General features: G+C 41.7%; 2 protein-coding genes across 4 annotated transcripts; one reads left to right on the top strand and one right to left on the bottom strand.

Annotated features, from left to right (window-relative positions):
* The first annotated feature begins 5,626 nt into the window (after positions 1-5,626).
* On the top strand, positions 5,627-15,255 carry pole4 (polymerase (DNA-directed), epsilon 4, accessory subunit). 3 transcript variants are annotated; one of them, XR_006316125.1, is made up of 5 exons: positions 5,627-5,867; positions 8,074-8,158; positions 9,105-9,146; positions 11,826-11,913; positions 14,651-15,255. XR_006316125.1 is itself a non-coding variant. In XM_043721073.1 (5 exons), the coding sequence occupies exons 1-4, from the start codon at positions 5,664-5,666 to the stop codon at positions 11,719-11,721; spliced, it is 360 nt and encodes a 119-aa protein (XP_043577008.1). In that variant the 5' UTR covers positions 5,627-5,663; the 3' UTR covers positions 11,722-11,723; positions 11,826-11,897. The 3 variants fall into 3 exon arrangements, 2 of the variants coding, with proteins under 2 accessions (XP_043577008.1, XP_043577007.1); XM_043721073.1 differs by lacking the exon at positions 14,651-15,255 and adding an exon at positions 11,693-11,723 and having other exon boundaries at positions 11,826-11,897; XM_043721072.1 differs by lacking the exons at positions 11,826-11,913; positions 14,651-15,255 and adding an exon at positions 9,234-10,964.
* On the bottom strand, positions 14,747-21,242 carry LOC122565284 (anti-dorsalizing morphogenic protein). Its single transcript, XM_043721074.1, has 6 exons — positions 20,670-21,242; positions 20,426-20,571; positions 19,661-19,783; positions 17,210-17,405; positions 15,942-15,952; positions 14,747-15,136 (listed from the first exon to the last, which is right to left on the bottom strand). Exons 1-6 carry the CDS (start codon positions 20,947-20,949, stop codon positions 14,747-14,749), a joined length of 1,146 nt encoding a protein of 381 aa, XP_043577009.1. The 5' UTR covers positions 20,950-21,242.
* Between the last annotated feature and the right edge of the window lie 735 nt (positions 21,243-21,977).

Genomic DNA, 21,977 nt, shown 5'->3' with positions numbered 1-21,977 from the left:
TCAAAGCTTAGGCCCTGGATGACTGAAAGCATTGCCATCTATTGCGGCAGACAAGCAGGAGGCTGGAAGAACACAGCAAGCCAGGCATCATCAGGAGGTGGCGAAGTCAACATTTCAGGTGTAACCCTAAAGTGATTTTTTTTTTAATGTGATCACTGTGTGTGCATGTCATTGACTAGGCCAGCATTTATTACCAACTCCTAATTGTTTTTGAAAAGATAGTGGTGAGCTGCCACCTTGAACTATTACAGTCCATATGATGTAGGGACAATGACAGTCCTGTTAGAAAGGGAGTTGCAGGATTTTAACCCAGGGACAGTGAAGGAACAGCAATGTAGCTCTAAGTCAGGATGATTTGGCTTGGAGGAGAACTTGCAGATGTAGGTATTCCCATGTACCTACTGCCCTTGTCCTTCTAGGTGGTAGTGGTCATATGTTTGGAAGGTGCTATCAAAGGAGGCTTGGTGAATTACTGCAGTGATCTTGAAGGTGGTATTTGGGATGCATAAAATGCCAGAGTAGGAGAAACAGGTTTGTGTGTGTTTCTGTTCCATTTCTCCTATAAAGTTTGTCTGATTTTTGGATATCTTTGATTTCTCACACTACAGTGTACGTATTCATACCCATCCATGTGTGTGCCTGTCTGTTTTATAATGCTCCTGTGAAGATATGTTTTAATTTGTTAAAGATGCTATATAAGTACAAATTGTTGTTGTTCCCCATTTCCTCCACTATATTGTGGTTTGTGAACACAGATATTCTTGCCATCACCTCATGCTTAACTTTCTGCCCTGGTCTCTGTGGGGTAAACACTTGTGTCCGACAAGCTGGGTCCACTATCTTGAGTCGTATGTTGAGGGTCCAGGTTGGTTCGACAGTTTATGCTGAGACTATCAGGGACATCAGAAACAAGAATTTTATCTAGACAGATTTTCATCACTATAGAAAGGGATAATTCAGATACGTCCCTACACTTACTGAGAACATGTCACTCTCAAGTGATTTGTAACTTAAATAGTTTGTAAAATAATGAGCAACAGGAGCATTACTTTTATGAAGGACGGGAGGTGGGAAGAAAGCTGTTGCTGCATAATTTTAAAGCCTGCTTGCACAGGAAGCACGTTACTAAATTTTCTTGCAGCACCTGTTAATGTGTTAAATTCAGTTAATCCTCCCCTTTTATTTGCTTCTACAGAACCAGGAGTAGACTAGTCAGAATTATTTCCAAGTACTGAGTAACCAAAAAATAACTCCATTATAATTATCAGTAGTTCCATGCAATTCCCTGGTAGCCAAAAGACCAAAGTGAAAACCTCACATTTTTTTCCTTCAGATGCAGACCCATGGTACTAATGGAACAGATTAGCTTGTGCAAGGAATGACTGTGAGGTATTCACAGAAGGAAGATAATCAAATGGGTCATAATAGCCGTATGTGGGGAGAAGTCAGTGGTTCTGGATGTGTCAAGATTGCAGACCATTATTAGCACTTAACTGACAAAGTAGGTAAGATTAGAGAACTGCTGCGTCTTTCAATTCACTCCAATTCTTCCAATACCATGATGTCCATCTGCATTGCTTCCATGGAATAAAATCCTTATACTCAGTACAGCATGGGTTAATGACTCTGTAACCCCCCCCCCCCCCCCCCCACCCCTCCACTGGAAACTGTGTTTGGGATTCCCCTCAAGTCTTCTTTGCACACAGTGCTCCTTTGGCAACAAATATCCTGCAATAGCATGAGTTTTCTGGTAGTTGGAAGATATCCATCCAATGCTCATCTTATCCAATGTTATTACAGTATTCTTACTGCAGGACAAAATGGCATACTGTGTATAGGGGAGGTTTGTTGTGGATGGAATTGTACTCACAGTGAACAAGCAATGGAGTTAGACAGCCGCTTTCAACCAGAAGGCCACAGATTGTAGAAATGGGTAGTTAACACTGAATTACAGAGCACAAGGAAATCTGAGAAGTAGATGCAAAAACTCATTTTATCTCTTCTAGCTATTCCTAAGAATGAACAGATTTGACTGAGGAGCCAGTGGATTCAGATTTTGTGAACTGTTGTCTAATGAGAATCACACTACGTTCCTGTGAAGAAATGCAGATTCCAAAACTTCATTTTCCTCATTAGACATTTAAAAGAATAATCAATTACAGGACTGAGGGGAAAGAACTGGGCAGTAGAAATCATTGGAAGCTATTTCAAGAAAGCAGGCTTAATGGCCTTCTACAGTACTGCATAATTCTACAAAAAGGAGTTATTTTTCTCCTTTAGAGACCAATGATGTGCAACAGCTTCATTTCAGACCAGAATCATTCTCTAGTCCCAACAGTATAGCCCAGGCCAGTGTGATCTCCATTTTGGAAGCAAAGACATTGTGCTGGAGACAGGTCTGAGAACGCTGCATTCCAGAGACCGAACTACCAGGAAGCAACCTCAATGACCACTCTAAACTCAACCGCATCAGCCTTTAGCGATGTCTTGACCTAAGGTTATCAACCCTCCAGAAGACTCCTGGAATCTCCAAGGATTTAAGATCAACATTTCCTGGAGTGCATTCAGACACAATTTACACTTTTAACCCCAATCTACATTCTTCCATACTGACCACTGCAGAAAAAAAGCATTAATTGACCTTTGTGAGGATGTAGCTACAATGCAGGGTGTGCAGCGGAGATGCACCAGGATGCTGCCTGGGTTAAAGCACTTTAGCTGTGAAGACAGATTTGAAAGGCACAAATCATTTTTTAATTTTAACAGAGTAGAGAAGACTGAGGGGAGAACTGATTGAGATGTGTGAATTTATATGGGGCATGGACACAATGGATAAGAAGTAGCTGTTCTTCTTAGTTGAAGGATCAATAACAAAGGAGCATAATTTTAAGATACACAGTAGGAGTTTTAGAGGGATTTAAGGATAAACTTTGTTCACCCTGAGAATGGTGGGAAACCCGAATGCACTGTCTGGGAGAGAAGATAAGATGGGAAACCTCAAAAACTTTAACAATGCTTGGATAAGCTAATGAAATGTCATAACATTCCAGGCATTTTTTTATTGCTTCAGAGAATGTGGGCTAGGCCAGCATTCATTACCATTGGCAGTGCAGAATCAACAACAATACTGTGGATCTGAAGTCACATGTAGACAAGACAAGGATTGCTGTCTCCTTCCCGTTTTTTTTCCCTGACAATCAACAACAGTTCATTGTCATCATTCGACTTATAATTCCTGATTTTTTTAAAAATTAAATTGCCCAGAACATTACCTGGATCTTTGGATTATGGTCTCGTGATAACACCACTAGGCCATCATCCCCTCACTATGAGCCAAGTGCTGCAAAGTGCATCTTGGTTGACCACCGAACCAAAAAGTCCCTTCTCCACCCTATAACTCTATGCTTTAAATAAAGAAAATGAACTGCGTATATAGGAAATCAGAAACAAAAACAGAAGTTGCTGGAAACACTTAGAGTCATAGAGATGTACAGCACGGAAACAGACCCTTCGGTCCAACTCATCCATGCCGACCGGATATCCCAACCCAATCCAGAACAACCCGCCAGCACCTGGCCCATATCGCTCCAAACCCTTCCTTTTCATATACCTATCCAAATGCCTTTTAAAATTTGCAATTGTACCAGCCTCCACCCCTTCCTCTGGCAGCTCATTCCATACACGTACCACCCTCTATATGGAAGAGTTGCCCCATAGGTCTCTTTTGTATCTTTCCCCTCTCACCCTAAACCTATGCCCTCTAGTTCTGGACGCCCCCATCCCAGGGAAATGACTGTCTATTTATCCTGTCCAAGCCCCTCATGATTTTGTAAACCTCTATAAGGTCACCCCTCAGCCTCCGACGCTCGAGGGAAAACAGCCCTAGCCAATTCAACTTCTCCCCATAGCTCAAATCCTCCAACCCTGGCAACATCCTTGTAAGTCTTTTCTGAACCCTTTCAAGTTTCACAAAAAATGTGCAGGTTAGGTGAATTGGCCATGTGAAATTGCCCATAGTGTTAGGTGAAGGGGTAAATGTAGGGGAATGGGTCTGGGTTGGTTGCTCTTCGGAGGATTGGTGTGGACTTGTTGGGCCGAAGGGCCTATTTCCACATTGTAAGTAATCTAATCTAAACATCTTTCCGATAGGAAGGAGACCAGAATTGCACGTAATATTCCAACAGTTCAACGGTCCTAACCAATGTCCTGTACAGCCGCAACATGACCTCCCAACTCCTGTATTCAATACTCTGACCGAAAAAGGACAGCATACCAAACACCTTCTTCACTATCCTACCTACCTGTGACTCTATTTTCAAGGAGCTGTGAACCTGCACTCCAAGGTCTCTTTCTTCAGCAACACTCCCCAGGGCCTGACCATTAAATGTATAAATCCTGCTAAGATTTGCTTTCCCAAAATGCAGCACCTTACAGTTATCTAAATTAAACTGCATCTGTCACTTCTCAGCCCATTGGCCCATCTGGTCAAGATCCTGTTGTAATCCGAGATAACCTCCTTCGCTGTCCACTACACCTCCAATTTTGGTGTCATCAGCTGCCAGAGGAAGTGGTGGAGGCTGGTATAAATACAACATTTAAAAGACATCTGGATTAGAGGAATATGGGCTAAGTGCTGGCAAATGGTCATTGCGTAGCACAGTGGATAGCACTGCTGCCTCACAGCACCAGGGACCCATGTTCAATTCCCAACTAGGGTGACTGTCTGTGTGGAGTTTGCACATACTCCCTGTGACTGTGTGGGTTTCCTCTGGGTGCTCCAGTTTCCTCCCACAATCCAAAAATGTGCAAGTCAGGTGAATTGGCTATGCGAGGTTGCCCATAATATTCAGGGATGTGTAGGTTAGGTTCATTAATCAGGTGTAAACATAGGGTAATATGGTAGGGCAGGTCTGGGTGGGTTACTCAAGTGCCCTGTTTCCACAGGCTAGGGATTCATCCTCTTCTAAATGGGACGAGATTAGATTAGGATATCTCATCAACATGGACGAGTTGGACCGAAGGGTCTGTTTCCATGCTGTGTATCTCTATCATATTTCGTTAACATCTGGTGAATTTTTCCAACAAGGGCCCTTCTTGTAACTGCTGTGCTACTTATTGCAGCCTCTAAAATCTGATTGGTTAGCGATGTTAATGCTGCACCACCTAATTGGACCACAGCGTAACTGTCGTGCTATTAGACCGCTAACTCTCTATTCGTGGTTGGTGTTTCTATCCAGTGTTAGATTAGATTAGATTACATTACATTACAGTGTGGAAACAGGCCCTTCGGCCCAACAAGTCCACACCGACCCGCCGAAGCGTAACCCACCCATACCCCTACATTTACCCCTTACCTAACACTACGGGCAATTTAGCATGGCCAATTCACCTGACCTGCACATCTTTGGACTGGCGGAGGGGGGAAAAGGATGTGTTGCGATTGGCGGAGGGGGTGAGTGCGCGCTGCGATTGGCGGAGGGGGGTGAGGGCGCGCTGCGATTGGCGGAGTGGGTGAGGGCGCGCTGCGATTGGCGGAGTGGGGTGAGGGCGCGCTGCGATTGGCGGAGTGGGGTGAGGGCGCGCTGCGATTGGCGGAGGGGGGTGAGGGCGCGCTGCGATTGGCGGTTCGGGGAGCAGCAGGCGGTGAGGCGGGAAGGCGGTTGATGGAGGAACGCGAGAGCGGAGTGGGGCTGCAGCAAGCGGGGGAGTCGGCCCAGAGCCTGCAGCCGGAGGTCGAGGTGGAGAGGCCGGGCCTGCAGCATAAACTGCTCCGGCTGCCGCTGAGCCGGATCAAGGGGCTGATGAAGGCTGATCCCGATGTGTCGCTGGCGAGCCAGGAGGCCGTGTTCGCCATCGGGAAGGCCACGGTGAGTGAGTGATGGCCACCCCGACCCCCTACAGAGGGTCATCCGGCGGCCGCCAGAGGCCCTGATGGTCACTGAGGACTCCTCCCGGGTGCAATCCACTGGGTCTCTGCCCGCGTTCCTTTATTGATCATGGTCCCCAGCTCTGGGCTGGTTGGTGAAGGTGCAGAGTATATTTACCATAATAATCTCCAGGAGTTAAATTACAAATAGAGACTATACAAATTAAGAAAAAAATTAAAATGCTGGACATTTTACCAGAACTTCTTTAGTGTAGCCCATTCCTGGATAATGGGTTAAACGTCAATTACTCTAGAAACCTGGCCACTAAAATAAAACTCAAACGTTGCTGCAGTTTCTGAAGCGGTATCAATATAACTTTTCCCCGTCTCTATAGATGCCACCAGATTAAGGAGCATTATCAAAAATAATAGAGCCTGACTTTTCAAAAAAAAAACTGACTCATCAACATTCAAAGGCTTCATCAGAGGCTCACTGATGATGTTGGGGGTCAAGATCAGAGTGGTGCTGGAAAAGCACAACAGGTCAGGCAGCATCGGAGGAGCAGGAAAATCGACAATTTAGGCAAAAGCCCTTCATCAGGATGAGGCTGGGAGCCTCAGGGTGGAGCGATAAATGAGGGGGTCTGCTGGAGGAAGGTAGCTAAGAGTGCAATAGGTGGATGGAGGTGGAGATGAAAGTGATAGGTCAGAGGGGACGGTGGAGCAGATAGGTGGGAAGGAAGATTGGCAGGTGGGACAGGTCATGAGGGCGGTGCTGAGCTGGAAGGTTGGGTCTCGGTTAAGGTTGGGAGGGAGAATGAGGAAACTGGTGAAATCCACATTGATGCCATGGGGTTGAAGGGTCCCAAGGCGGAAGATAAGGCGTTCTTCCTCTAGGCATTGGGTGGTGAGGGAGCGGCGGCGGTGGAGGAGGCCCAGGACCTGCACGTCCTTGGCAGAGTGGGAGGCAGAGTTGAAATGTTCAGCCACAGGGCGGTGGGGTTGATTGGTGTGGATGTCCCGGAGATGTTCTCTGAAGCATTCTGCGAGTAGACGTCCAGTCTCCCCAGTGTAGAGGAGACCGCATTGGGAGCAACAGATACAGTAAATGATGTGTGTAGAAATGCTGGTGAAACGTTGATGGATATGAAAGGCTCCTTTGTGGCCTTGGATGGAGGGGCGGGGGGAGGTTTTGCAGTTGCTGCGGTGTCAAGGTAAGGTGCCAGGAAGGGAGGGTGGGTTATTAAGGGGTGTGGACATGACCAGGTAGTCGCGAAGGGAACAATCTTTACAGAAAGCGGATGGGGTGGGGATGGAAATATATCTCTGGTGGCGGGGTCTGTTTGTAGGTGGCGCAAATGGCGGAGGTTGCTGGGGTGGAAGGTGAGGACCAAGGGGTTTTGACCATGTTGCGGCTGAGGGGTGGGGTTCGAGGGTTGAGGTGGAGAGCATGGATGAAGTGCACTGGAGAGCATTATCAACCATGTGGGAGGGGAAATTGTGGTCTTTAAAGAAGGAGGCCAGTTGGTGTGTTCTGTGGTGGAACTGGTCCTCCTGGGAGCAGATGAGGTGGAGGAATTGGGAATAAAGGATAGCATTTTTGCAAGAGGTAGGGTGGGAGGAGGTGTAATCCAGGTAGCTGTGGGAGTCACTGATGATGTTACCTAGTTTGGTGACAAAACGTCTGAAAATAAACCTAGCTCAGCGAGCAAACTTAGATCCAGAGCCTCAACCTGAGCTGCGAATCTTCTCAAAACTTGCTATCTTTTTCCATAAATCAGTCATGTTTTTCTGTTTGGCATTTTAGAAGTTCGAATTTTAATTTTTCAGCTTCAGTTAATTTATCTTGATGGATCACTTATACAGACTGATATGATGATTCTGCCTGAGTTTGCATAATCATTAAATCCTTGATGACAGTGACATTGCTCACCTTGCATAAAAATGCTTTAATTTAGATTAAGACTTAAGGAAACTTCAATCTTGGCATCGTTTTATTAATTGCTAATGAGGCAAAAGCAACCTGTCTCTGTGGGGAGGGGTACAAAGGTTTGCCTGAGGGAGGAAATGCTGCTTCTGCTCAGGAAAGAGATTAGAGCTGTATGAGAGCTGGAGCTGTATACTGGGTTCCTTGTGAGAGAGAGAATGTATACTGAACAAACTGGGTATCCCATTGACTGAACAATGTATTTGGTTTCTCCCAACAGGAACTATTTGTTGAAGTGATTGCGAAGGATGCATATTCATTCGCTTTGCGGGGAAAACGCAAAACTATCCAGCGAAAGGATGTGGGTGAGTCTGCCAGCAATTTGTTATTCCAGACTGCTACTTTGTTGTCAGAGCATACTCAAGGGTCTTTGTAGGATTATAACATATGTGAGTGGCTGAGTTTTAAAGTCATACAGCCATAGAGATGTACAGAACGGAATCAGATCCTTTGGTCAAACTCATCCATGCTGACCAGATATCCTAAATTAATCAAGTCACACTTGCCAGCATTTGGCCCGTATCGCTTTAACCCCCTCCCATTAATATACCCATCCAGATGACTTTTAAATATTGTTATTGTACCAATTTCCACCGCTTCCTCTGGCAGTTCATTCCACACACGCACCACCCTCTTCATGAAAAGGTTGCCATTTAGGTCCCTTTTAAATCTTTCTCCTCATCTTAAACTTATGATCTCTAGTTTTAGAACCTCCTACCCTGTGAAAAAGACCTTGACTATTCACCCTATCCATGCCCCTCATGATTTTATAAACTTCTTTATGATCACCACTCAGCCTCTGATGCTCCAGGGAAAATAGCCCCAACCTATTCAGCCTCACCGTATACTCAAACCTTCCAAACCCGTGAACTGTGAACCTGCACTCCTTGTTTACTTTGTTTGGCAACACTCTCCAGGACCTTACTGTTAAGTGTATAAGTCCTGTCCTGATTCGCAGCACTAAAATGTAGCACCTCACATTTATCTAGATTAAACTCCATCTGCCATTTTTGGCCCATCTGATCAAGGTCCTGTTGTACTCTTAGTAACCTTCTTCAATGTCCATTACACCATCAATTTTGGTGTCATCTGCAAACTTACTAACCATATTTCCTGTATTCACATCCAAATCACTTAAGTGCTGAACTAAGTTTGTTTGCGGGGTGGGGGTGCAAAGGTGAAATAGTCAATTGTTGTTTTGTTTGGAAGTTATCCAAATTGCTAGATGATGTATTTTTATTTCTCTTTCAGACAATGCAGTTGATGCTACAGATGAATTTGCATTTTTGGAAGGTGAGTGCTTCCTCATTGCTTAATAGCTATAACTTTGTTTTGTTTGTCATTTTCTCCTAATCCTTCTGTCGATCCTTCTTACCCCAGGGGAGAAGGCATTGCTGCAACAAGGTGCAACAGACAAAATTATCTTGAGTTGAGTTACTAATATGAAGGCTCAAACTTGTTGAATTCCACGATCATTCAAGACTGTTGTTCATCTTTCATAGAAGCAATAATTGTACTAATACAATGTACCGTTCTATTCACTCAATCACTTCTCTCACCTATTCTTAAAAGTACTCTTAATCAAACTGTTGGGACATCTTTTTTTATTCATGATGGAGTCGCTGGCTAGGCCAGCATTTATTACCTATCACTAATTGCCCAGAGAGCAGTTAAGAGTTAACCACATTGATGTGGGTCTGGAATCACATGTAGGCCAGATCAAATGAGGACATTAGTGATCAGATGCGTCTTCGAGCTAACAGTCCAGCAATAATACCAATAGGCCATCATCTCCCCTTAATGATGCACAGCTGACATACATGGGACTTGAACCCAGATCTTTTGGCCCACTGATGGGAGCATTACCTCTGCTACAAGATCTGCTTAACCTATTCTTAACTATTGACATACTTTTTGCTTTATTCATATTTTGGTATTGCACTCCATAGCTTCACATTTGTTTTTAATCCTAACTTACTTGTTTATAATCTTCTTTCGTTCCCCTGTAAATAGTTCCTGTACATTGTCACACCTCTTTATGATTTTAGTATTTATCACATCACTCATAATTGTATTGTACCTAATTGTGACCTTATGATTATATTCACCATGCCATTTTGACTCTTATTTTAAACATCTTAAAACTCAGTATTGTATAAGCTTATCTCTTTATAGTCTTATCCTGCTGCTTTTAATGTCTTATTTATCTGAATTCCAAATCCCTCTTCATTTCCACATTGCCTGGCTTTCACTTCAATTACTAAGTTATTACATTTCTCGCTCAATTCTCCCTCTCAAACAACTCAAAATAATTAATTGACTGTCAACTACTTTGAGACGTGCTCGGATCACTAATGCGAAATGTTAATGCTGTTTGCTTCTTAGAATTAGCTTTACTGTCACGTACTCACATGAGTACAGTGAAAAGTTTACAAGTCACTACTTACGATACCATGTTAGGTACAAGAGTACGTAGGCACAGATTCTTAAGTATAGATTCTTAGGGATACATTAGAAAAATTCAAAATCATAGGAATAAAATAAATAAATGAATGTGTTTTTAAATTAAGAATTGCAGTCCTTCCACCCCAGTGTGCGACAGTACCTAGCCTCCAGACTACAAAAGGAATAAAAAATTACATAAATAGAGTTCATCATCTGAACAAGGGGTCTACAACACAAATACACTGCTTTTGCAAGGTCCCAGCCAGAAGTCTTTGCTCCAGGCACCACGTCCACCGAGTCCAAGCTTCAGGCACCACCATCACTGCATCCAAAGACCCCCTGAGTCCCCACTGCAGGCCTACCACAGGTAGAAACCTTTTTTTGGGCACAGTCATGACCAGTGACCCTCCGAGTCCAGGCACTAAGCCTACTGCAGTCAGGAATCATCACTCCGGGCACTGTAACCACCGCAGCCAATCAACATTTCTCCTGTTTCCCCATGACATCAGAAAATAACCAAAAATGTCATTCCCCCTCCTATCTTTCTATCCTTCCTATAGTATCTATATCCTATATGCTACCAGTCCTGTGCATCCCTGAGCCACGTTTCTATAATAGCTACGATATCCCAGTCCCATGTTCCCAACCATGCCCTAAATTCATCTGCCTTGCCTCTCAGGCCTCTTGCATTGAAATAATATGACCTGAGGGGTAACTTATTCATGCAGAGGGTGGTGCATATATGGAGCAAGCTGCTAGAGGAAATGATGGGAGCGAATACAATTATAATGTTTAAAAGGCCTCTGGATGGTTATATGAATGCAAGGGGTTTAGAGGCATATGGGCCAAATGTTGGCAATTAGGACTGGGAAATCAGTTGGGAGGAGTGGGATCAAAGAGTCTGTTTCCATACTGTATGACTGACTATCTAATGAAGACAAAAGGGAAAGAAAAGAAAAAGACAGCAGACAAGCTCCAGGATCCTGGGGTTAGGACCCCACCTGCTGCATTGCTACTCCGCTGCCATCTTGAGAAGGAATCACAAATACTGTATAACTTTGAAATTTTTGGCCTCTGTTCATTTCATATTTTCAGCATTTGCAGTGTTTTGCTTTTGATTCAATTAGTTTTTTCTTTCTCTCTCCCTCCACTTTCTTGCACCCTCTGTCTTTTTCCTCCTGCATGGTTACGCTTGTATGCCACACTTTATTTCGTGGTTATCTTTCTTGATATAGAATTTTTTTACTGGCACTTTTGTTGGCTTTTAATGGGAAAGGTAGTGAACGAAGAAAATTGGTTTCCATCCTGATTGTTTTGAAATGATGATTCTAAATGATCTGATTGTTTGAGTCCCTAAATCAGTTTGATCCAAGGAACGCCATTATTTTTCCCAGGTTCTGATGGTGCCGCTGCAACTCTGTAAAGGTGGGCTTTGCAATAGTCACTGTTTCTTGGACTGCATGTTGTTAACATAATTGCTTCCTGTGTGTATGTTCCAGAGAATTTCAGTGTACTTTATTCTTCCAGGAACTCTGGACTGAATTGGAACCAAGCTTCACAAGAGGCCAAATTGACAATAGATAGAGAGCTGTGTTCAAAGGTTCTCACTATATGTGTATGTATATTTTGTATAATCTGTAAAAAGGTTGTTGTATCTGTAATGATTGATTCCAGATGTGAATGTTTGCAATTATATGACTATATTAAGAAGCTTTTGTGATTTTTATCTTAAATACTGTCCTTGACCATAAGGCCTTTCAATCATGCTGCTGCTGAGGTTAGGATGTGCATGCATAAAACAAAATCCCAACACGTAACGCAGGATCAATAGTGTACGCAAAACAGATCATCACTTGGAATATATCTGTAATGCAAAGCTAGCATCACCACCTAATGATATATTATCTTAGAAGGTGTGCTGACACAACAAAAAGCTTCAGGGCACAGGCTTTTACATTATTGCAGTTGTACAGGATATGATCTGAAACCTGTGCTGCTTTAGTGTGGAAACTTAACTGCCTTGACCCTCAGTTAATTCCAACCTGAAATATATTCTAAGAGAACTGCTATTCTATTCGTTCACGTTAGTTTCCAACTCACTTCCAGATGAACTTCCTGTGCATTGCAGGAGGGTGTTAATATTGAAATACAATTATGTAATTTTGTCAGTAATTTCAGACCCTAATGGTATTTATTCGACTTGAAGTCATCTTTGTATCACTACAGTACATGATGTCAAATAACACAAGTCATACTCTGCATCCTTTTTTTGTTTGAACCAAGATTACTCCAATCCCACAGCCCACAATTTTTCATTACCATCAACCAGTTTGGTCGCTTGTCTACCTGATAGTAATATACTTGAGGAATCCATTGTAATATCTATTTGTAGGATTATTGGCCAGTAAACAGTGTACCTGTTGCTACATGCACAAGGGATTTTGTGCTGCTCTATCAGTGCTGCAATATGGATTTGCTGGTGAAGGGTGAGAATTATAGGTCAACTTGTGTAATATCTAATATCTTGATGACCTATTTTCAAGTGATAATCTTCTTTGTGTAATCCCTCATAACCTAATTCCACTAATTTAATGTGCCCTGTGGTGTATCATGTTTTGTCTAACCTCCCTGCCCCCCCACCCCACCTTCAAATTACAAGAATGCAAAAGGTCTTCAATAAATACTATTAAATTAACAATGACCAGAATTTGTTAAACTGGATTCAAAGTTGGTCATAATGCCTGTTCATGCTAATGGCCAGGAAGAGTCCAGTTTAAGAGTCAAGTTTTAAAGGATAGTTGTCGATTTAAAGAAAACTGTGCTTTATCGTTTTGACTAAGTTCAATTGTTAATGACCTTTATGATTGTTAGTTGAGTCCTTCACTTTGCTGTACATTTCCTCATGTGTTCATTTTGCCTGGTAGTACAATAGCTCATTCTTGATCTGAATTGACTTTGTTTTCTCTCATCCATTTTCTATTTTCTTAGCTTTTGATTTCAGAGGTTATTGGTCCAGATCTTGTGCATGAGCACACAAGGCTGACCTTGTCAATGTTGTAACAAATGAAAATATATTAATAAGTTGGTTGGAGAGCTGAAGAAAAATAGGGCTGTGGTTGCAAAATGTAACAGTAAGAAATTCCTTAAGCATTTTATCCATGAGAGGTTTTTCAGAAAGAAGCTGGGAAACTTCATAACATAAATAGATTTAAGCTATCACCTGCTTAAGATAGTAAGCATTCTACATGATTAAAGTTATCAATTCTAGACTGGTTGAAAGCTTTTATATTCGAATAAATGCTAAGAATAGATGGAACATATTCCTGCATACTAAATGGATAAGCTGTGTAATTGTAGATGTGATGTTGGCAATCATCGAGAATGTTGGTAAACAAAAGGCAGAGACCATAAGATTTCAAATGGGTTAACATGATTTCCATACTATACATATCCTTAAAACAGTCAACTAGAGCTTACGAATAGTATTCAGAACTGCTGCAGGTCTTTCTCTGCTTCTAAGAATGTGGTTTTGCTAATGTTTGGATTCCGGTAATAGACTGAATATAGTAATATAGGTTGCTTCAAGCAATCAAGGTGAGGCTTGCTTTACAACCTTTGTGCATGAGATTTTAGGAGAGATGAGAAAATGCATTTCAGTTTATGAAAGTGGGTAGACCAAGAATAATGAGGTGAAGGGAAGAGTGAAACAGCAAAAATGAGCAATGCCTTTATGCCATTAGAAGAAAACAAACTGGAGTTTTGAGATAGTGAAAATAACAGAACACCAGTGAAGGAAGATGAGAGTTTCACTTGAGCAGTAAGAGACCAAGGAGCAGTGACAGAACTGAATTTCAGTTCATGGTAGAAATGAGAATTAATGAAACAGTGAAGACTTGGGAGTATAATAGTGGAGGTGGGAAAGTAAATTATTAACTAGAGTCTGAGAGAGAGTGTGATTGAAAGGTGGAAAGAGACAAGATAATATCAGTGAAGGAGTGAAATAATAAAAAAACTGAAGATAAATGAAACAAAACTGAGATCATGCTGTTTGTTCACATTACGTTCTTGTTTGAAAATTTACAAATGTGTTGAAGTCACCAATCCTATTATGCTATATGTATTCTGTATAATACATCAATTTACATTAATCAATGCCAGAATTACTCTTGATCCTGATATATTAATACATCTGTGTAACGCTATATACACATTTACACATTTTACAACTCATTCTGCAGTCTGCACACGTTGCTTTAGGGAATGACCTTTTTCTTTAAAGCCATTGCTCAGACCAACACTTTTCTTGTAGTAAGCATTTTTAAAACAATTGCTATTAACCCCATTGCTTTCAGATCTCCTGAGGATGCTGGTTTCTCACCTCAGGAGCCAGACGTTATGCAAGACTGGGATGGTTATGAGAACTCAGTGAATGAGGGGTCAATAATGAGTTAATGGCACCCACAGCTTCCAGCAACCATGTCATCATACTGTTTCAGGACTACATTGTCATCATCATCAAAATAGAGAAGATTAATGGAGAAGAGTTTGTCTGGGATACAGCACGGAGATGCCACATCATTGGCTAGTTTAAGAGCATTGATAATAGACTGGACAGTGGCATGGTTGGTTGGTCTCATATTTTGGCCCAGTGGGAAGAAACATGCTCCTTTACAATGATAAGCATTGTAACCTCGAGGGGAGATAATCCAACCAGACCAGCCAATCTCTTCAAAATCTACGTATAGAGGATGCCTTTGACATGCTTGGAAATGCAAGGACCTTGTCTTTCGGTTCTGGCTTGCTTTGTTCTGGAGTGTTCTGTGAGAGAGAAACGGAATCTCTGTGGCCATATCTGTAAATGTGGAGTATAATGAGTTAAGTCATCTCATGTATTCAGGGGTCATTTATAAAGAAAAATCTTTTCTTGCTCTTTAAGATTCAAGCACCATTTGTATTTTTTTAAAAGCAAATGTTGTAGACTTTGGCATTGTGTATTTTCAGCATTTTTCAATTACAGAGGAGCTGTGATTATCCGGCACTCGATTATCTGAATATCGGATAATCCAGTAAGATTGCAAGGTCCCAAAGTTCGACTCAACTATGTTATCCAAAATCTGATTAACCTAATGAAATACTCCCTGCCGATGTCCTTTGGATAATTGAAGTTCCTCTCTATTTCAGCTGCGGAGAAGGAAATAAACTTAATCTGACCTGAAACTTTTACTCTGTTTCTCCTTCCAAAGGAGACTGTCAGACCTAAGTATTTTCTGTTTTTATTAATGCCCTCTGTATGTGTGTGTCAGCAAGGATTCTTGACTGAAACTAGTTTTTGGGAAGTTAAATCTTGTTGTGCTGGATTATGGTAATACTCCAAGCAAGGAATCTTTGAATTTTTTAGATTAATCTCTTAAACAAGCATTACTACCGGGAAGTAGAGGGAGAGAATAGCTTTGCCTTTTACACCTGTTATTGATCTGAAATCTATACTCCAGGTGTTGACCTACCTTTGAGAGTGCTAACAACTTAAAACCAACCATGGATCTGTCCGGTAGATACAATAGTGCTTGATGGCTCAAAACAGTCAAGTGAGAGAACAGTTCCAGTGCATGTCTGGCAGAAACTTCAGTGGAAAGTCTAGCTCACTATGTCTGAATCTGCCATCTGGAATGAGGGATTGCAGTCATATTTTCAAACTCCTCCCACGTAACTCTGCTAATGACTCACTCAGCTTCCTTGCTCTTTCTGGCATGGTATTACCTTCCAGTCAGCCACACATTGACTGTTACAACTGACATTACTCCGATTCCTGTTTTGCAGTAAGTATTTGAAATAATAAAGGAAGAGCCCTCATGTCAGTCAATCCATCCATTGTAAAACCACATAGCTTTCCATTACTGTGAACAACAGTAGTTTGGGTGTTCCTGCAATAGATGGACTGCACCTCTTCAGGGTGGCAACTCACTAACATCTTAGGGCAGTTAGGGATGGGCAACAAATGCTTGTTTTGCCAGTGACACTATCATCCCATGAAAGGTATTAAAAAAATTACAATAGTTCTGCAGTGTCTCTTCCAATTTACCGCAAGCATTAGTTGTCTATTCAGGGCCAACGTCTTCTGCTAAGCACTTAGATGTGGGTTAGATGCAGAAGTAATTTAGAATTTTAAAAAGCCAATAGCTAGATGGGATGTAAGGGTATTAATTAGGTTTAAAAATAAATAGTTACCATGTAAGGTGAGGGAGAATGAATTGGCTGTCCTGTTCTTTATAGTAGTAAAGTGATTGCACTGTTTTTGTGGTTTTTCACTTTGCCTCAGTCTGGCAGTCCTGACTTTTTCTGAACTAATGTATCAGATTAAGAAGTAGACCTATAATTTTTCATGTTGTGTCCAGCTGGGCAGCACACAGGACAGATGCCATAAGAATTTAAAGTTAAAAATCACACAACACCAGGTTATAGTCCAACAGGTTTAATTGGAAGCACACTAGCTTTCGGAGTGACGCTATTTCATCAGGTGATTGTGGAGGGCTCAATCGTAGCACAGAATTTATAAATTCTGTGTTATGACAATCACCTGATGAAGGACCGTCGCTCCGAAAGCTAGTGTGCTTCTAATTAAACCTGTTAGAGTATAACCTGGTGTTGTGTGATTTTTAACTTTGTACACCCCAGTCCAACACCGGCATCTCCGAATCATAAGAATTTAAAGTTCATTACTTTTATATAAATGAAGAGAATTACACTTTTGGCTCTTAAATAAGTTTGAAGAAAGACTGTCAATAAGTGATCCAAATGAGACTGAAACCAACTAGTTAAAGCAGGAGCCTAATGACAGCTTTTAGTAAATGTGTTTAAACAGAGTACAGTAGTGAGGTGGATCTTATCTTTGGTACCAATCATAAGGACTTTACCTTTTAATGACGGGGAAGTGGTAATCCCTCTCCTCTCCTCGTCTGTGAAGAGGACCAGCATTGGTTGCTTGCTGCTGTGATGGTCTCTCCCTGTGGCAAAACGGACAAAATGATTGCTGGTCTGCTGCCCAGCCAGAGTTTGCACAATGACCATCAAGCCTTTGTTGCTCTTTGTATCCTGTGTCCATGCATATACCTGCACAAATAAAGAAATCTTCCATCAATCTAATACAGCAAGTGTTTCATGCAGGTTATGGTTCCCTCTATTGTACCTCATGAACACTGTCAAGTCAGCTGCAGCAGATGTCAGAAACAGAACAAAATTCCTTTTACTCATTTCAAGCTATGTGCCTTCACCATCAACCCCAGAACAACAGCTCCCATTGCACCAAAGAGACATTTCCATTTTCCACTTGCAACACCGATATATCTGAGGTCATTGGGCTCTGCATTGCTCACCTATCTCGAATAAGGAAAACCCTGATCAAGTTGTCAATACCTTTGAAAGACAGCTTTTTCATGTCCATTGCATGCAAACCAATCCACTTTGTGTGAAGTTCATATCATATGTCCTTTTGTTTTGTACCATTTAAAACTGTTCTTGCTTTAGTATCCTATCACGTATTTAAACAATGCATTGGATTAATTTTATCAGTGTCATTGAATTTACACAAAGCTCAAGTCACCGTTTTGAGGTTTAAGTCATTCCTGAGGAACTCAATTGTTGTGGATCAATCCCATGATTTAACTATGTACCATTCTGTAGATTGAATATTACTTTCCTTTCTTTATAGCCAAAACAGGGTGCTATTTATTTTGCAGTTTTAGCACTATTCTTTCTGACATAATTGACTGTTTGGATATCTGCTGTAGAGCCACAGATGTTAATCCAGTTTAGTTTACAGAGTCAATAGTTTGATTATTTCTATACAGCATTCAGTGAGCTCTTTATCCTTGCACAGACCCCTAAATTTGTTAATATGGTTCATTATACCAGAGCACAACTGGCATCTGTATGCTGGTTAGTATGCACATTCTGTTGGAGCGTATTGGTAAAGGCTGAAATACTGGTACTGTTACTCTTACAAATAAAAGACAATAACAAATAAAAGTTCTAAGATTGTAATCTGTGTAGTTCCATATCCCTAACAAGGAGAAACATCTACCTAACGTGTCAAGTTATAACAAGATTCTGTGCAGTTACTACAATATATTTTTCTATTTTATGTGAGAAGGACCGTAATGTTTTAAATATCTTTATTTTTCTATTTTGTACTTGAGTACATTGTATCTGATGATTTTGTGCACTTTTCACTACTGTATATCTGTACATGAGTATACATTACAATCTTATTGTAAGTTCTCCTGAAAATCTAACAGGCATTGGTTCACTTACTCCTGTATCAGCAGTTGCTGTGATTATTCTCTCAGTTGTAATAATCAATACAAGTACTGTACATAGATGTTTCTGTGGACTGTTTCTATGGAACAGAAGGCCATTCATCTCATGAATAGTGGGTTCCCATAGAGTGGTCTCGTCAGTCACATTCCCCTGTTTGATCCCTGTAGCATTGCAAGTTTATTTCAATTACCCATACAATTTCATTGGTTGTTTCCATGTCTACCACATTCTGGGACGGCAAGTTTCTGGCTATTACCACTATTGGGTTTTAAAAAAATGTTCTTCCTCTCATTCTCCTCTGTTCCCGAGACTTCGTACCATCAGCTAAGGGGAAGTGTGGTTGTTTTCTTGTCTTTGCTTATTTACTCAAATTGTGATCTGAATTCCTCTGCATTATCCAAGGAGAACAGTCCCAAGCCTTTGCAACCTAACTTTGTAAATCTCCTCTCCACCCTCTCAATGGCCTTCCCATATTTTGTCAAATGAGGTGACCAGAACTAGACACTAGTATAGTTGTGGCCTAATCAGAGCACTATAAAGATTGAGTGTAACCTCCTGTAGATTTAATGTAGGATTTTCAAAAAGCTGACAGAAACAGGAAGAAATGTTTGTGGAAACTGTTGAATTTTAAATTTTAGCAGTAAACCCTATGTTAAATGAGACCATTAAAATAATGTGCTTTTTACTGTTCATGTGAGGGTCATGCAACAGGGAAAATGTATTTCCTTCATAAATCATTCTACACTAACATTACAAGGTCCTCTCTAAGCCACTCACTATCCTGACTTGAAAATATATTGCCTTCCCTTCACTGTCACTGGATCAAAATCCTGGTCTTCCATCTCTAATGACATTGAGAGTATTAATGTATCATGCCAAACGATTGTGAAAACAGTTTGTTTGGACGCTAACAAGATAATGGTACAAGTTGACATGGTTCCTGTTGCATCTTACTAGAGGGCACAGTGATTAGTGATATTGTGGGTATATCATGTTTCAAAAGTTATTCCTGTAGGTTTTATTAAATGTTGTGATCCAATGTAACTTACAGCCTTGGTGATTGTGAAGACCTCCCATGTGCTGTCATGGATTGCCAGTATTCTGGATGACAGCAGTCGTAATTCCTCTGCTGTAGATGTGTTATTACTGTCCAGTATCTGGTAGACACTGACCTAAAATAGAGTTTGCAGCTCAGACAAGTTGTTACAGCTCATTATATTTTTAAAAAACCCAGAAAACAAAGTAAAATCGCTGCACTACTCCTGATCATGAATGATTTCCACATTCTTTACATCTCGTTGCAAAAACTGCCTTGTTTCTTACGTGGTGCAGCAGTGCACACTGAAGTGGTGACATATTGCTTACCTCCTGCCCAAGCCAATTATTCCTACCTGTTTTATCAGCTCAGTTTTTATGTTGTGCATTCACGCTAATATTCGACCAGTTACGCTGCTGTATGAAACGTGGCAGAATCAGTGTAAACAATCCAGTGATCGTATCAAATTCAGATAAAATTTCCTTCTTTAAGTACAGCAGCTGATGATTTGGGCAGTCCCTCATTCATACATAGAACGCATACTTGACGTTTTGGGGTCAACTTTAACTTTGTGAAAATGGGTGATCAGGAACAAGCAGTCTGTCATAATATCTATTTAGAACTAATAGAATTACGTTCTGACTTTTATGCACCTTTGAACTTCTTTCCGGCTTGCCTGCCACTGCCCCTCTCTTAGACCTAAGGACATTCTGAGTGAAACGGTTCTCTCCCTTATTGTGGGGTAGTGTCGTTTTGAAGAGCCTTGCCCCGCTCTTACCTGACAGAAGTGTTGTTGTCTTTCGTACAGGTTATCCTGAAAGAGTCGACCTCTCAATTTGAAGAGGTGCAGCTGAGCGGTAAGAATGGTTTCGCTCTTAGCCACACTGGACAGGTTGAAAAAGAACTGGAACTGCTGGCTGCGAGCTGGGAAAGAAAAAATGTAAAGATGAGCAAAGTGGGGTGGGGGAGTTGTCAGTAACCACGTCTTTACTTAATACAACATGGGTCAGCTAGGCTCTCACTTTTATCCAGGAAGCTGCGCACCGTGTTTCCCACGAGTAAGTCAGGTTGCTTGGTCACTCCGTCCACGTCTGCAACTGCATTGTAAAGGTCCAGCATATACTGAGGGGGCTGGCGGGCCCTGTGAGGGGACTGTGGGGCGTCCTCCATCCCGAAGACCTCGAGCAGCCTCTTCAGTGCGTGGGATCGGAACTGCTGGTTGTGACCGGGCAAACTGGTGGCGCAATTCGGCCGCAGGGACATGAGCAGGAGCAACAGCGAGGCTCCGAGTCTACAGCACATGGCACACTGTCAGCCGAGAGTGGGCAGTGGGACAGCGGCCACCGAGGGAGCCGCAATATAATGAAAACCCACCCCCTGTGCAGCCCATTAGGGTGGAATATGCAAACGGACAATTACTGAGTGTGAGGGATCTGCCTCTCCTGCTAACGAGGTGTGACTCCAAAGCCAGGAAGGACCTTGCTTTTCAAGTGTAATACACATTGACCCTGGCCCCACATGAAGAGCCTCCCTCCTGATTGTATTCGCACAGTTGGGGCCACTTTCTAAACCCTTGAGTGATTAATTTTCGCTAATGAAACCATTAGCTGTACAAACAGAGGGTGCTGACATTTTTCAAAGGGACAAGGTCAGAGAAATAACTTTTACAAACAGGTTAAAGAGTGGAAAGGAAAAATTAAACTCAAGAAAGATTGAATTGGCAAAGTACTCTAGATCAGGGAGGGAGATGTCAGATGCCTAACGAGAAACTGTTGAGTTAAGGGCAAAATTGAGTCCTGTTCTCATGCTGGTAGTGTGTAAATGCTGTGGTGTAAAACGAATGGACCGTTTCTTCCTCCAAGTGTGCAAGCAGCTGATATTCAGGTGGCACTGCAGAAACACAAAGTATGTTGGATCCTGTGGGACAGCATTCTATTGCATTTCACACATAACAACAAATGTAATGACATTTGGTCCATCATATATAGAAAGAACTTCTGAATGAAGGACGATTTCTTTTGGAAGGAAGGAAAAAAGATACAAATCTACATACTCTTCTGCAATAAGGGAGATTGCAGTGTCAGTTCACTTAGTTCAAGGAAAAATGTCTTCATGCTTCAGATTTGTAATGTTGCCCTTCCACCTCCTTTGGTTTTCCATGTGTTTTCATCTGCTCTGGGCTTCCTTACCCAAACACACTGCGGCATTTAAATGGATTGTACTAACATTAGGTGGGAAATGAAGACCTGTATAATGCCATTCACGGTGTGAAACTCCTTTTACAGCTGAGGAAACACATTAGAAGGCCTTTGGTGGTGTTCTAATGAAAG

Source organism: Chiloscyllium plagiosum, chromosome 31, assembly GCF_004010195.1.
Source record: "Chiloscyllium plagiosum isolate BGI_BamShark_2017 chromosome 31, ASM401019v2, whole genome shotgun sequence".
Taxonomy (NCBI): domain Eukaryota; kingdom Metazoa; phylum Chordata; class Chondrichthyes; order Orectolobiformes; family Hemiscylliidae; genus Chiloscyllium; species Chiloscyllium plagiosum.
The sequence above is the reverse complement of the archived record's forward strand: the minus strand, read 5'-3'. Positions and strand labels throughout refer to the sequence as shown.

What these genes read in the sequence shown, in the direction of transcription:
- pole4 (XM_043721072.1), top strand. Translation starts at nt 5,664, where the DNA reads ATGGAGGAACGCGAGAGCGGAGTGGGGCTGCAGCAAGCGGGGGAGTCG. An exon ending in TATCCAGCGAAAGGATGTGG is followed by an intron (nt 8,159 to 9,104) that starts GTGAGTCTGCCA and finishes TTTCTCTTTCAG; the next exon opens with ACAATGCAGTTGATGCTACA. An exon ending in TGAATTTGCATTTTTGGAAG is followed by an intron (nt 9,147 to 9,233) that starts GTGAGTGCTTCC and finishes TTCTTACCCCAG; the next exon opens with GGGAGAAGGCATTGCTGCAA.
- LOC122565284 (XM_043721074.1), bottom strand. Translation starts at nt 20,949, where the DNA reads ATGTGCTGTAGACTCGGAGCCTCGCTGTTGCTCCTGCTCATGTCCCTG. An exon ending in GCGCAGCTTCCTGGATAAAA is followed by an intron (nt 20,572 to 20,669) that starts GTGAGAGCCTAG and finishes TTTCTTTCCCAG; the next exon opens with CTCGCAGCCAGCAGTTCCAG. An exon ending in TCTTCACAATCACCAAGGCT is followed by an intron (nt 17,406 to 19,660) that starts GTAAGTTACATT and finishes TTATTTGTGCAG; the next exon opens with GTATATGCATGGACACAGGA.